This window comes from Sciurus vulgaris (assembly GCF_902686455.1).
Source record: "Sciurus vulgaris genome assembly, chromosome: 4".
Classification (NCBI taxonomy): domain Eukaryota; kingdom Metazoa; phylum Chordata; class Mammalia; order Rodentia; family Sciuridae; genus Sciurus; species Sciurus vulgaris.
Genome location: NC_136464.1, coordinates 32,171,860 through 32,185,796, shown reverse-complemented (window position 1 = coordinate 32,185,796; position 13,937 = coordinate 32,171,860). Strand labels below are relative to the sequence as shown.

Genomic DNA, 13,937 nt, shown 5'->3' with positions numbered 1-13,937 from the left:
GGAAGGAAAGGAAAGGAAAGTAAGCAAGCACTACTCTAGACTTGAGGTTCTCAAAGTGAGTCCCTAGACCACCAGCAGCAGCAGCAGCAGCATCACCCAGAAACTTATCAGGAAGATGAATCTCAGGTCCCACCCTGATCTACTGAATCAGACACCTAGGTGGGTCTGATGCACATTCAAGTTTGCAAACCTCTGCTAAAGGAAAAAAATGTTAGAAAGCTCCGCTCTGGCAGTTCGTATGTTCTGATCACCTACTATGTGCCACGTAGTATGTGACACTTTTCCTAATGCATCATCACAGAGTCTTACAGAGGTCACTGTAACCAGTCCAAGTGGCAAAGCAAGGATGGGAATCCATCCAAGTAACACCCTCCTGGTCCCCTCAAGCAGCCCATCACTCCCCCCAGAACCCCACCATCCCACCGTGTGTGGTTCCTTTTTTTTAATACTACACTGTACTTCTCATGTGGAATGCGAGCCCCCTGGAAGAACACGACTGTGTTCTCTGTAGGGCGGGACCGAGTCTTTCTCATCTCTAGACACCAGTGCTTGGCAGGGACTAGCAGCTTGTGAATGACACTGGAAAGTTATCACTTCAACCCGGGATCAAATGATGAGACCAGGATGACCCAAGCTGTCATCTAACTCCTAACCCAGTTATCTTACCATATGGCCATATGATGTCCCCTCAGTCAGAAGGGAGGGACAGATTTTTACTTCCTTCCAGAGGGTGGCAGTGCACCTACTGGTCCAAGCAGGGACTAAACCAGGCTGGAAGGGTTTGAGTCCTGGTTCTACACTCTGCTGACTTCCTATAGCCCCCTGGGCACTTCACCTCTCCACATCACTGACTCCTCCCCTGCAAAATGAAGATGGCATCGCTTACCTTACAGGGCTGCAAGGACTGAATAAGGATTACACGCAAAGCACTTTAACTAGGCCTGGTACCTTGTTATTAAAGATGGCAGGGCAAATCTGCAGCCAAATAACAAAGTGGGCCAAGCAAATCCCATCTTTAGGTTCATCCATGCCCCTCTTGGTTCCAGGTGCTGATGAGAACTGACAGAGTGCCTGGCCCTTGGTTACCCAGGACTTGCCTCTCAGAGAAACTCTCAGCGTTGGAGCAAGGATCCGTGAACATTTTTTAAAGGTCCAAAGAGTAAATATTTCAGGCTCTGCAGGGCACAAAACCCCGTGCAACCGCTCAACTCTGCCCTGGTAGCATTCAGGCAACTGCCGACAACACAACATGAACAAGCATGGTGTGTTCCAACAAAACTGTTTACAAAACACAGAGCTGGCCTCCTACATCTGTCCGCCACAGCTCTCCAGCTTTTCCTTCCCTGTCCTGTCAAAGTCGCCTGTCCATCCGGAGGCTCCTCCTGTCAGCACTCTGCTTTCCATATCTACTTGATCAACAGACACACCATAAGTACAAACCACTAAACAGGGTTAAGGAATTGCTCATACAACTTAACCCTTTCCACCAATGAAATCCTCAAGACTTACACTGACAACATTATAAACCTGTGTTACGTGCCTGGCCCTGGTCTGAGGCCCAATGTACAAGAACTCCTGGAACCCCCACAACATTCATTTTACTTTGCAGTGGAGGAAACTAAAGCCCAGAAGAGCTGAATAACTCTTCTGGGGTTTCCAGCTAACTGAAAGCCCGAGGGTTTCCAGCTAACTGAAGGAGGAAGTGAGTACTGCTCAGAGTCCATGTTTCTAACCACTCTGCAACATAGCCTGGACTTGGTCAAACTTGTGGATATTCTCCTCCTCCACTCGAAAGTAGTCTTCTTAGGAAACTGATCACATCTTTCTATTTTTTGTGTCCTCAGACTCACATCCAGAATCGTGCTCTGCACATAGTAGACACTAAATAAATATCTATCAAGTACAATAAACACATGTATTTTATAAGAGTTCTTACTAGAGGCAACTGTCTACCCAACTGAGTCGTTCCAGTGGTGGGAGCTTTTGGCTTATGGGTAACGGGCAGGAGGAACAGGCATGGGAGGTGGACTGGGGAGGTGGAGTACCTGCCACATCAGATGCCATTATGTGGCAGCCTGTTCCTTGAGTGGAACAACCTCCATATGGAACCAGGTGCTGTCCGTTTCTCAGTTTTTGCTTCCCTTTTCACAGTTACAACTTACCTTCCAAAAACTTGCGGATCATAGAGTCCTTAGTGGGCCGAGAGAAGCCATCTCCAGGGACTGGGTTGGATGTACTGGCCTGAAGCATTTCAACATCTAGAAGGAAAAGGAGACTAGGAATTGAGGTGTTGTTCTTCCACACAGCAAGGTGACTCTACAGATGATTTACAAAATTTGGGGACTTTCTTAAAAGATTCAGGCATTCAGAGCACACCTATAATCCCAGAAACTCAGGAGGCTGAGGTAGGAGAATCACAAGTTTGAGGCCAAAATAAAAAGGGCAGTGGGAGTAGCTCAGTGGTAGAGCACTTAACTAGCATGCATGAGGCCCTGGGTTCACTCCCCAGCAACACAAAACAAAATAAAACAAAAAAGATTTAAGCATTCATCTATCCATGCATCCTTTCATCCAACTATCTACTCAATAAGAACATGCAGTAAGTATCAGCATAAAAGAAAACAACATTCACAACCCTTGGTCCTTTTTTCAGTCACAGACCTCAGAAGGTATACTCACGTATGTGCATTTGAAAGAACAGGTTGAATTTTTAAATACACACACCATAGCTTTGTTTATTATAACACAAACAAATGGATGTAGAAACAATAGAAAATAGATAAACTGTGGTTTATTCAAACAATGGAACATTATGTAACAGCTAAAAAGAATGGATTGGATTCATATCTATTAACAGACCTATCTTAAAAACATAACCTTGAGAGAAAGAGTTACAGAGAGGTGATTACAGTATGACAGTGTGTATAAAAGGTCTGAAGGCCTTAAAATAGTGCTATAAATTGTTTATGAATTCATAAAAATATAGTAGGCATATAAATATGCTGGGAATAGTGACTTTAAATTCCTCTTAGTGGTTAGCCTGGAAAGGGTGGAAAGACAACTAGATTCCAGAAGGTATTAACAGGGACTGCACCTGGGACCACAATATTTAATTTTTAAAACTCTGAGACCAAAAAAGTAAGAAAAGAAAATGCATATTCTTGGGGCTGGGGGGACAGCTCAGTCGGTAGAGTGCTTGCCTTGTAAGCACAAGGCCCTGGGTTCGATCCCCAGCACCCAAAAAAAAAAAAAAAAAAAAGAAAATGCATATTCTTAAAGATTCTGATAAATCTAAAGAATCAGAATCTTCTAAAACATACATTTTGGATAATTAACATATTACCCAAAAGGGCAGAATAAGATTCTATTTTTGTGCTTGCTTATATATATAAAAAGAAATGGGCTAAGGAAATGGGCAGACACTTCACAGAAGAAGATATACAGGCAATCAACAAATATATGAAAAAGTGCTCAGCATCCCTACTAATTAGAGAAATGCAAATTAAAACCACCCTAAGATTTTATCTAACTCCAATTAGAATGGCTATTATCAAGAACACAAGCAAAAATAAGTGTTGCGTGGATGTGGGGAAAAAGGCACACTCATACGTTGCTGGTGGAGCTGCAAATTGGTGCAGCCACTCTGGAAAGCAGTATGGAGATTCTTCAGAAAACTTGGAATGGACCCACCATTTGACCCAGCTATCCCACTCCTCGGTTTATACCCAAAGGATTTAAAACCAGTATACTACAGTGATGCAGCTACATCAATGCTCATAGCAGTTCAATTCACAATAGCTAGATTGTGGAACCAACCTAGATGCCCTTCAATTGACAAATGGATAAAGAAACTGTGGTATATGTACATAATGGAATATTACTCAGTCATAAAGAAGAATAAAATTATAGCATTTGCTGGTAAATGGATGAAGTTGGAAAATAATATGCAAAGTGAAATAGGCCAAGCCCCAAAAAACCAAAGGTCAAATGTTTTCTCCGATAAGTGCATGATAATATATAACAGAGTAGAGGAGGTGGGGGGAATAGAAGAATGAAGGAACTTTGGATGGTGTAGAGGAAAATGGGGTGGGAAGGTGTGGGAGACAGAAAGATAGTAGAATGAAACAGATAGTATTATCCTGGGTATATGTATGATTACATGAATGGTGTGAATCTACATTGTGTACAACCATAGAAATGAAAAGTTGTACCCCATTTGTGTACAATGAATCAAAATGCAGTCTGTAAAAATAAAAAAGATTTTAATAAAAAAATGCAGCCTATAAAAATAAAAAATATAATTAAAAAGAAAAAAGAAACTCTATAAGGAGAGATATGAAAGAAATTGGAATCAGTGGTTTCCTGGGAACTGAAAAGATGAGGACAAGAAATAGAGAAAGTTATTCCACTGGTCACATTTTAGTGTTTTGTTTGTTTTTTCATTCCTATTCAAGAAGGAGAAGGAGGAGAAGAGGGGTAAGGGGGTGGGGGGAAGGGAGGGGGAGAGTAGAAGAAAGAAAGGAAAAGAAAAAGAAATGCAGTGCTCTGACCATCATTTGTGCCGCCTTATTATCCAAAAGCACAAAACAAAACCAACTTCTCTCTTCGACCCTTCTGTGGTGGACACACTGCATCGACTATCGCAGGCCTTGATGCGAAAGTCCTGAGATTCCAAATGAGGATCCAGCCAAGTGAATTGTTGTCCACTCTTTTAACCCCAGAATTCTCAACAGAGGCTGTAGAGGGATTGGAGTGCACACATGGGGGTTTGTTAATCGTCTAAAATGTTTTCTGACAAGAACTTACTCTTCATTCGAGACGAGCAAAATTCAAGACCACAGAAATTCTACTAATGAGATTTTCAGTTTAATTCATTTAGTTCCAGTTTGACGGAGTATTTTCCCAATGGAAAACTGGAAAGATGGATCCTACAGGTGTGTGCCCTGCTGGGAGCAGAACCCTCCTCTACCTGACCAAGAACCTGTGTCACTGTCCCTTCCTGGCCCATACCTCAACCTCCACAGCCTGACCTTGACCCTGATCCCATCAATTTTTGAAATTCTTCATTTTGAAACTACATTTACACAACAATGAATCACAGAGGACAAGGAAAAGCCTGCTTGGGTCAGAGAAATGTGAGATGGGAGAAATTCTGCAGGCTTATTGCTGGGTTTCAAACGGTCAGGTGCAGAACCCTCTAGAAAACCACAGCTGATTCAGGTCCTGGTGTCTCCAAGAACCTGGCCCAGAGCCTGGCAGCCTCAGGACAGTTTCAATCACCATAACCAAATTGTTCAGGTTGGTAACAGCAGAGCGTGAACCTCACACACATAATCTGTCATCCCTGTTAAGAGTGGTGAAAGGGTCATGAGACAGCCCAGCCACTTTGACTAGCCAAGTTCTAGTCTGAGAGGTGGATGCAGAACTGACAAAACTACATAGAAAATGAGAAAAATACAATACGTTAGCAAACAGTAGCAGCAAGATCTGCCTGGCTGGAGCTCACATGCTAATACAATAACTACCCTGGATCACAAGCCCCTCTTAGTGAGCTGAATTTGGGGGTAGGGGTAAGGCTTAAAGAATGAAATAAAACAAAAGAGAAGAAAAAAAAAGGCATATCAGTAATTAGACATTATCAGCGCCATGACCCCTTAATACTATGCATTGATGAGGACATAACATCATTCCTACCGCATTCTTGCCCAAAGCTCATAACCAATCACAGAAAGCACTAACACAGACAAATTGGGGAACATTCACATTCTACCAGATAGGGGATCAGCACTTTTCAAAAGTGCCTAGACAGGGAAAGATTGAGGAACTTTTTCGAACTGGAGGAGACTAAGGAGAAATAATGAATGTGCTATAAGATCCTAGTAAGATACCAGACAGCAAAGGGACATTCGGGGGGGGGGGAACCAGTGAAAGTTGAACAAGGTCTGTGGTGGAGTAGGCAGTGCCCCGGCCTGTGGAATCCCTGTGACCCTTTGTACTATAGCTGACTCAGATGCTGATCTTGGGTAACCTGGGTGAAAAGTTTGCAGGAGCTCTAGTACATTTGTAACTTTTCCCTAAGTCTAAAAGTTGCTCAGTATATTTTTTTAAAAGAAGAAAAATAAATGAGAAAAGGAGAAGAGGAACTGCAATAGGCGCAAAATACCTAACTCATTGGTGGCCCTGTGCTGAGCTTCTGTCCCACCCACCCACACTATCGAGACAAGCACCTTCCAATGACACATGCACTGGTGGGTAGAATGATCAAAGCGGCACTAAACAAACCACCTGTGGGAAGCAAATCTTTTCACTCTATAGTCATACCTTGACTGCATGAGTCTGGAAGTAGACCAACTAGACTCTACTAAATCTCTGCTCTGTGACCTTAGCAGCGTTACCAGCCTCCTCGAGACTCCCCGAGAGCGTCTAGCAGAATGGTTAGAAGCTTGAGCAGCAGATCAGAATGCCCAGCTTCCAATTTTAATTCTTCTACCTCCTTCATTTTCCTGGTTGTATGATTACACAGCTACCAGTCCAACACCAAGTACTCTTTAAAGATCCAACAGAATGTTCAGACACTCAAGATGACCATGATTGGCATCAGTCTACTCAAAAGGATGTAGAATGCAGGCCAGCATTACAGTGTTAAGAAGCATTCATTGACTAGGTGTGCCAAGCGGTAAGCCCAGAGGAAAGGCCATGAGATCCACAGCAGGCAGAGGCAGGAGCTGCCCCGGGGCAAAGCCTCTGTCTTCCATAGCACCACCAGGGGCATGCCTTTCAGGATCCCCACATGATACACCAGACTCATGGCCCTAAGAGAAGCCCAAAGTATAGGTCCTTTTGGGGTATTTATAGTTTATGTATAGCTCCTCCCAGGTCCAGATATAATTAACCAATCAGGGGTCATTTTTATCATAGGTAATGTTGCCTAGAAACACAGTTGACATTTGGTTCTTATCAGGTTACCAGGGTAACAGAGCTAAGAAGTCAACCAAAGGTCAAATTCTCCTGCAGAAAGGGAAATGATAGCTTTTATATTAACTCTGCCCATAATTATCTTGGGTCAAATTGTTTAATCCTCTCAGCTTTTCTTTCTCTGTGTGTAAAATGGTAATGATAATTGTACATATCTAATAGGGTTGTTATGAATATTAAATAAGAAGCTTGCCAAGAGCATAGGATAGTGCCCGGCAGGGCTGGGGATGTGGCTCAGTGGTACAGAGCTTGCCTAGCATGTGTGAGGCCCTGGGTTTTCAATCCCCAGCATGATAAAGAAAAGAATAGTGCCTCACATGGATGAATGCTTGCTATTGTTATTAATATTATTTTTATTATTAAATCCTATACACAAGCTAACACCTTAAGAAGAAAATAATTCTAAAAGGAAGACTCAATGTAAAATTTTTAGCACTGGGGATGAAGCTCAGTGGTAAAGCACTTGCAAGGTCTGGGTTCAATCCCCAGCACAACACACACACATACACACACAAAGGTTTAAATTGACACATAATAATTGTATATATTTATGGGGTACAGTAAGATAATATGGTATATGTGCACATTGCACAATGATAAAACCAGGATAATCAGCATTCCCATCTCTTTAAACATTTATCATTTTTTATGTTGGGAACACCTCCCTTTTAGTTCTTTATAAAATACATAATCATTGTAAACTATAGTTACCCTACTAACTAAAACACTAGAATTTCCTCCTCCTATTGAATGTATTTTGGTACTATTATCTACCCTCCCTTTATCTCCTCTCCCTGCTACCCTTCCTAACCTCTAGTGACCATTATTCCACATTCTGCTTCTAAGAGATCAACATTTTTATCTTCTACATATAATTGAGAACATGTGGTGTTTGTCTTTCTATGCCTGGCTTGTTTTACTTAGTTTCATGTAGTACAATGTCCTTCAGTTCATTCTTGTTGCTACAAATGAAAGGGTTTCACTTTTATGACTAAATAATATTTCCATTGTATGTGTGTGTATGTGTGTGTGTATGTGCACACATGACCACACATCACATTTTCTTTATCCATTCATCCACCAATGGATATTTCAGTTGATTCCATATCTTGGTTATCATGGATAATGAAAGTCAAATATTAAACTCATTTTAACTCCTTGACACAATTATCTTGGGTCAGGGACATGGAAGTGCAGAAGTCTCCTGGACATACTGGTTTCGTTTCTCTTGGATATACACTCAGTAGTGGGATTTTGCTGGATTGCATGGTATTTCTGTTTTAGTTTTCTGAGGAACCTCCATTCTGTGTTCCACTATGTCTGTAACTAGTTTACATTCTACAAGTGGTATGTAAGAGCTTCCCTTTCTCAGAATCCTCCCCAGTTTTTATTTTTTGTGTTTTTCATCATAGTTACTCTAACTGGGATGAAACGATACTTCATCATGGTTTTGATTTGCATTCTTTGATGATTAATGGTGCTGAGTGCTTTTTACATATGTGTTAGACATTTGTTTATCTTCTTTTGAGAAGTGTCTACTCAGATTTTCCACTTTTTAATGAAATTATTTGTTTTGTTTGTTTTGCTGTTGAGTTCCTTACATATTTTGGCCATTAATCCCTTACTGGGTAAATATTTTCTCCCATTCTATAGGTTATCTCTTTACTCTGTTCCTCCACCCTCCCTCTGGGGTACAGAAGTTCCTTAGTTTGCTACAATTCCATTTGTCTATTCTTGCTTTTATTACTAGAATTGACATTGTTTCGTAGTATGTTGGTTTTAACTCAAGTCTTCCAACTTCGAATAATAATCTTTGTGCATTTATTCAGTCTCAAATACCACATTATATATTTCTTAGTAAAGATTCATACCCAACTGATATTTTAATATTTGAACAGAGTTAAAGCATGAGGGGATCTTAAGGCAATTCTTTATGGTAGGATTATGAAATCTGACTCACAGAAAAGACCTGCCAGGCACTTTCTTTATCATGGCCCCTGAACACCAACTTTTCTAGCCTCCTTGGCCAAGGCTCGGCCACTGCAGTATAGACCAGACAGGGAGCCCCTTGTCCGTGTGCCTGTATCTAATTAGGTGCATCACACTCTATTAGTGACCTCAGCAATAAAATGCTAGGGCAGTTCTAGCAGCCCGGAAGTCTGGCCCACTCCAAGCAGCCAGAATCATAGGTAAAGACCAACCTTATATTTAATTGCACATATATATCTTTGAATCAGACCATGAACAACAAACACACACATGGGCCCCCCACCCCACTATTCTATATTCATGGCAAACGTTATTTTTTCTGACCTCATAATTCTTCTCAACACAGCACTCGGGCACTCAAAACCAGTCAACTAGCATGGGCACATGAAATTATTTTTAAAACACAATTTGTCATATCTATATTAGGCACTAAATTTATGGTGGTAACAGCTATTATTTTTATAATAATAAATAAAAGATTTCTAGATATTGGGAGTTACTAATCAACAATAATACCCTCTCGTGGTCAGAGTTTGCCTATGTGACCCAGGCCTACAGTCAGTAGCAAAGGCATGACTGAAATGCAGAGTAGATTCTGCAGGCAAAGGGAAGGAATTTTGTAAAGGAAGCAGAACAACAATCCTTGCATTCCTGGATGATCAGGGTTTGTATTGCAGATTCCAAGCACGTAAGCTTCACCACTTGCCAGGTAAAAATAAACCGAAATGCACTGAAGCCTGCTGGTCTAAGAAGTTGCAAAGTACTTTCATTTCAGCAGAGAAAAAACAATAACTGCAAACAAGGTGGGGCACAGTCCCCTTCTAGAAGAGCCAGCTGCATGCTGACATCATATTTTAAAGAGTTAATCAGCAAGAATCCTCTCCTGGAATGTGAGGAGCTTTCAGATGAGAGAACACCCCAGCAGGCATTTAATTAAGGACTGAATCAAGAGTAATGGTGAATTTCCAAAGATACCTCTGATACTCCCCAGGCGACATAAATCTAGACCACTTGGCTGCAGTGGACACTCCATCCAGATTATACATCGTTAATTTAATATAAAATTAAGCCTGAGTATTTTCAATAAAATGTCAGTTACTCAAAAACTATTCTTGGAGAAAGGGTCTCCAACTCTACAGGAGGCTGAAAGGAATTTTCTCCCCAGAAAAAGCATCTTTTGTGGCCAAAAAGAGCCTGAGAGCAGGAATCACATGGTAAAACATCTGAAGATAACCTGAAACCAGGTTGGTTCTGTTTGCATTGAGTGGTTTGATTGACCACACCAATAAAAAAAGTCCAACTCTACCACGAGTGAAACTCCACATCATGTTCAACCACAAGGATGGGGTTCTAATTAGAATAAGTTATAGTCCATGTGTGTAGAATATGTCAAAATACACTCTACTGTCATATATATCTAAAAAGAACAAATAAAAATATTTTTTTAAAGCCCAACTTTTTCATGCCCTAATGGAGAAGTGATGGGAAGGAGACAGAGAGGGAGAGACAGACAGACAGACACATATATACAGAGAAGAATGAGAGTCTGAAATCAGAGGGGCTGGGGAGTGATGGCTGGCATTGGTAATGAAAAAGAAGGGGCTAAGAGTGAAAAGTTTATAAGAAGCACAAGTGCACTCTGTGGTGTCCCTGCTGGGCAGGCCAAAGCCCCTCTACCATGCAGGGGTCCATCCATGGGATGCTTTTAGTTACATGGTGTTTTTGTTCAGTTTCTGGATCTCCCAGAACACAAGCTCTGGAAGGCAGGGATTGTGCCAGGTGTTCACTGACTGCTCCCCACCTGAAACCTCGTGATTCGGACACACAAAGGGGTCCACAAATATTGCTGAATAAACGAATGTCTAAGCGAACAAGCTAGGGAAGGAATGAGGAATACATGTATACGGAGGCGTCTGAGCTTTGAGAAGGAACGTGGGCATGGCTCAAGCTAAGAAAAGAGAAGGGCGATTCAGGTAGAAGGGACAGTGAAGGCAAATGAAAGCCAGGCCAGGAGCAGCAGGAGGAGTTACTGCTTCCCTGAGAAGTCCCGTACTCCAGGGCACCTGACAGATGTCTTGCTACCACCGGTCAGAAAAGCCAGGTCTTTGCATTGGAATGTCGCTAACTATTCCACTCTTGGACTTCCAGGAAGTCTAGGATGACATCTTGTTTCCTAGTACTTCAAATTCAAGAACTGGTTTAACATCTGTTGTGCACTGTGGATGACACAAAGCCATAAGACATACTTCCTACCGAGGCCAGGAGCTGTAGAAACAGATGAATAACCAGAGCCCAGGGAACTTGTATGCAGAGCCTCAGGAAAGCATGATCCCCAAGCAAGCACAGAAGTCTACAGAAGAAGGAGATTGCTGCTGCTGCTGCTGAGGAGTCTTTCTTACTAACTTTCGAACAGTCAATACAGTGCCTTTCCAAGTGCCTATGTCTCCAACGCAGTTCTTTTTTTTTTTTTTTTTTTTTTTTTTTTTTGGCGGTGCTGGGGATCAAACCCAAGGACTTGTGCTTGCAATGCAAGCACTCTACCTACTGAGCTATCTCCCCAGCCCCTACAACGCAGTTCTTATACTTAGGAAATCCTAAGTGCACTGTGCTCACAGCACTGTCTCTGCAGTGTTCTATCCCAGCTGGTACACACAACACCATGCGGCCCCCACAAGCACCACTGCCCTGAAGCAGCTCTTGTCTGTAGAAGTGAGAATCTTCCCAAAAGGGCTAGCAAGGGAATGACAGCCTCTGCAGCTACAGGAAGGGAGGCTCCTGGAAAAGGGTGCAGACAGGGCAGGCTGCCTGCTACAGAAGCAAACCAGTAACTTAGCAAATCTGCTTAGAAATGGTCTTTTGGCTCCACTCATATCTATGGGGCTGAGATGCCATATCTTTTCCAGTGCCCAACTGCACCCTCAGTTTAGAGGGAACCCAGTTGGGGGTGGGCACATAATCAGAGAGCCCAGGTAAAGAAAACGCAAACTGCTGGAGATAATCAGTAACATGACGTCAGTTCTCAGTTAGGGCCACAGCAGCTCTGGCCATCTACAAACTCAAGGTGCCACAGACGGTGAAGAAGGGATTAAAGTTCAAAGGAAAAGTTCCACGAGAGGTTACCATGAAGCAGAACAGCCCTCTGGGACCACTATTAAATTAGAGAGATTAGATTAGAGAGACTCTTGCAAGTTTTCCATTTCCAGTAGCAAGACAATGTACCCTTCTCCTTTGGCTCCTTTCTCTGATGGAAGAAACACAAGCCTCTGAGATATCTAAGCAGAGTCAAAATCCAAGTGGACTCCCTCGGAGACCCAACAAGGGTCTCCCAAACTAGTTTCTGATGCCTTCATACCCAGAGCTTCAGGGAAGTGACTAGTCACTAGGTAGTTTCCAAATAAAATTAATGACCAACATCAAAGGACCACCAGGATCACTGCATCATTCTCTGACGGGAAGGAGAGAGGCTTAAGAACGAAGGGGAAAATAAGGATTAGGAGATAGTGAAGCCAAGGGCTTGTCCTGATTTTTATTCAGTGTTTGCATAAGTTTATCCTTAAAGACATTTATTTCTTACATAGTAAATTGTGGAAGTTGATGATTTCAATCTGTGGAGTCTTGATCAAAAAGTTCTCAAGAGGATTGACAGCAAAGTTGAAGGTCTAATAATAAAGATGTGTAGTTGCCACCTGGTGGCAGCATATCTAAACTAAAGACTGCGAGGGTGTGTGTGTGTGTGTGTGTGTGTGTGTGTGTGTGTGTGTACAAAAGTTTCAGGGAAAGAGAGCTTAGAGCAGGATCATAAAATCTCAGTTCAGACCCAACACCTCCACCCAGTTCCTTCACTCAGTACTGGGAGTTTCCCCGGTGACCTTTCTACTCAGTGATTATTCTAGAATTCCCTTTGGTAAAGGGGAGCTCATCATATCTCTTTCCTACACTCAAGTCAGGAAGAGGCAGATCTGTCCCCAAAACAGTTAGGGCATCTCCAGAGCAGTGCTGCAAACTGGTCTAAAGCCCAGCAGTCCATAATACTGGTCCAGCAAGTAGGTGAATGAATGAATGAGCAAGTGAGTGAACAAACACAGCCCAATTTCCTAACTTGTTTATTTTCAGCATCTAGGGTTGCCATCACAAACGGCAACACAGGTAGGGCACAGATAACCCTTCTAATTTAGACATAAGAAATAATTCCTATGAAGTGTCCATCCCAGGGCTGGCAAATGCAGACCCAGGAGGGCCCTCAACCCCATCAGGGTTGCAGAAAGACTTGTCCCCTGGAACTCCAAAGACCCAGATTCCTGATCCAGGTCTTTCTTGATGGGACTTAGGTAAATTACTAAATCTTGGAGCCCCTGGAAAAGGGAGATTATTCTATCCACCAAGTCTAAGGACCATCAGATAAGACCAAAAAGATAAAAGCAGTCAGTGGACTTCAAAGAGCTGCCAGATGCTCAGAGGTATGGCCTTCCGAGCTAGTGCTGCAATAAGCATCTTAGATTTACCAGTTTGGTCTTTATCCTACTTGTTTAGGAACCAAGCTGCCTTCTCACTCAGATTGTCACCATCAGTAAAACGAATGATTCTTCCCAGGTCTAAGTTGCTGGGTCTTCTGAGTCAGTAGGGAAGGGATCATTCTCAAGGTTAAACCTAACAATTTCAGAAACAGAAAGAAACCAAGCTATGTCGGCAGTCCCAAAACTCAGAGATTATATGATCTGGCAAAAGAAAAATGTGGTGGGTTTCCATTTCTCATCCAAAACGGAGCCGCATTCTATAGCCTGCCTCTCTCCTATAGCCCCCTTCCAGTTTCACAATTTCCAGTTTCCAGTTTCAGAAGCCCCCAGGCCCCATGGGACTTTACAAGTTGCCTATCAGCTACAAAACAGCCTAGTTGCCCAGCACACTGCTGCTGGGGAAGAGCTGGGGAACCTCACCATTTCCGCTGTGAAGGGCCCAGCAGACAAGGAATAATG

The 13,937-nt window shown here is 42.5% G+C and overlaps 1 protein-coding gene across 2 annotated transcripts in view; it reads right to left on the bottom strand.

Moving 5' to 3' along the window:
- PIK3AP1 (phosphoinositide-3-kinase adaptor protein 1) overlaps window positions 1–13,937 on the bottom strand; it is a 128,122-nt gene that overhangs the window by 39,010 nt on the left and 75,175 nt on the right. For both annotated transcript variants that reach the window (XM_079137999.1, XM_079138000.1), the window contains one exon: window positions 2,163–2,258. In XM_079137999.1, coding sequence (XP_078994125.1) covers window positions 2,163–2,258 — 96 coding nt within the window. The remainder of the gene's footprint in view (window positions 1–2,162; window positions 2,259–13,937) is intronic.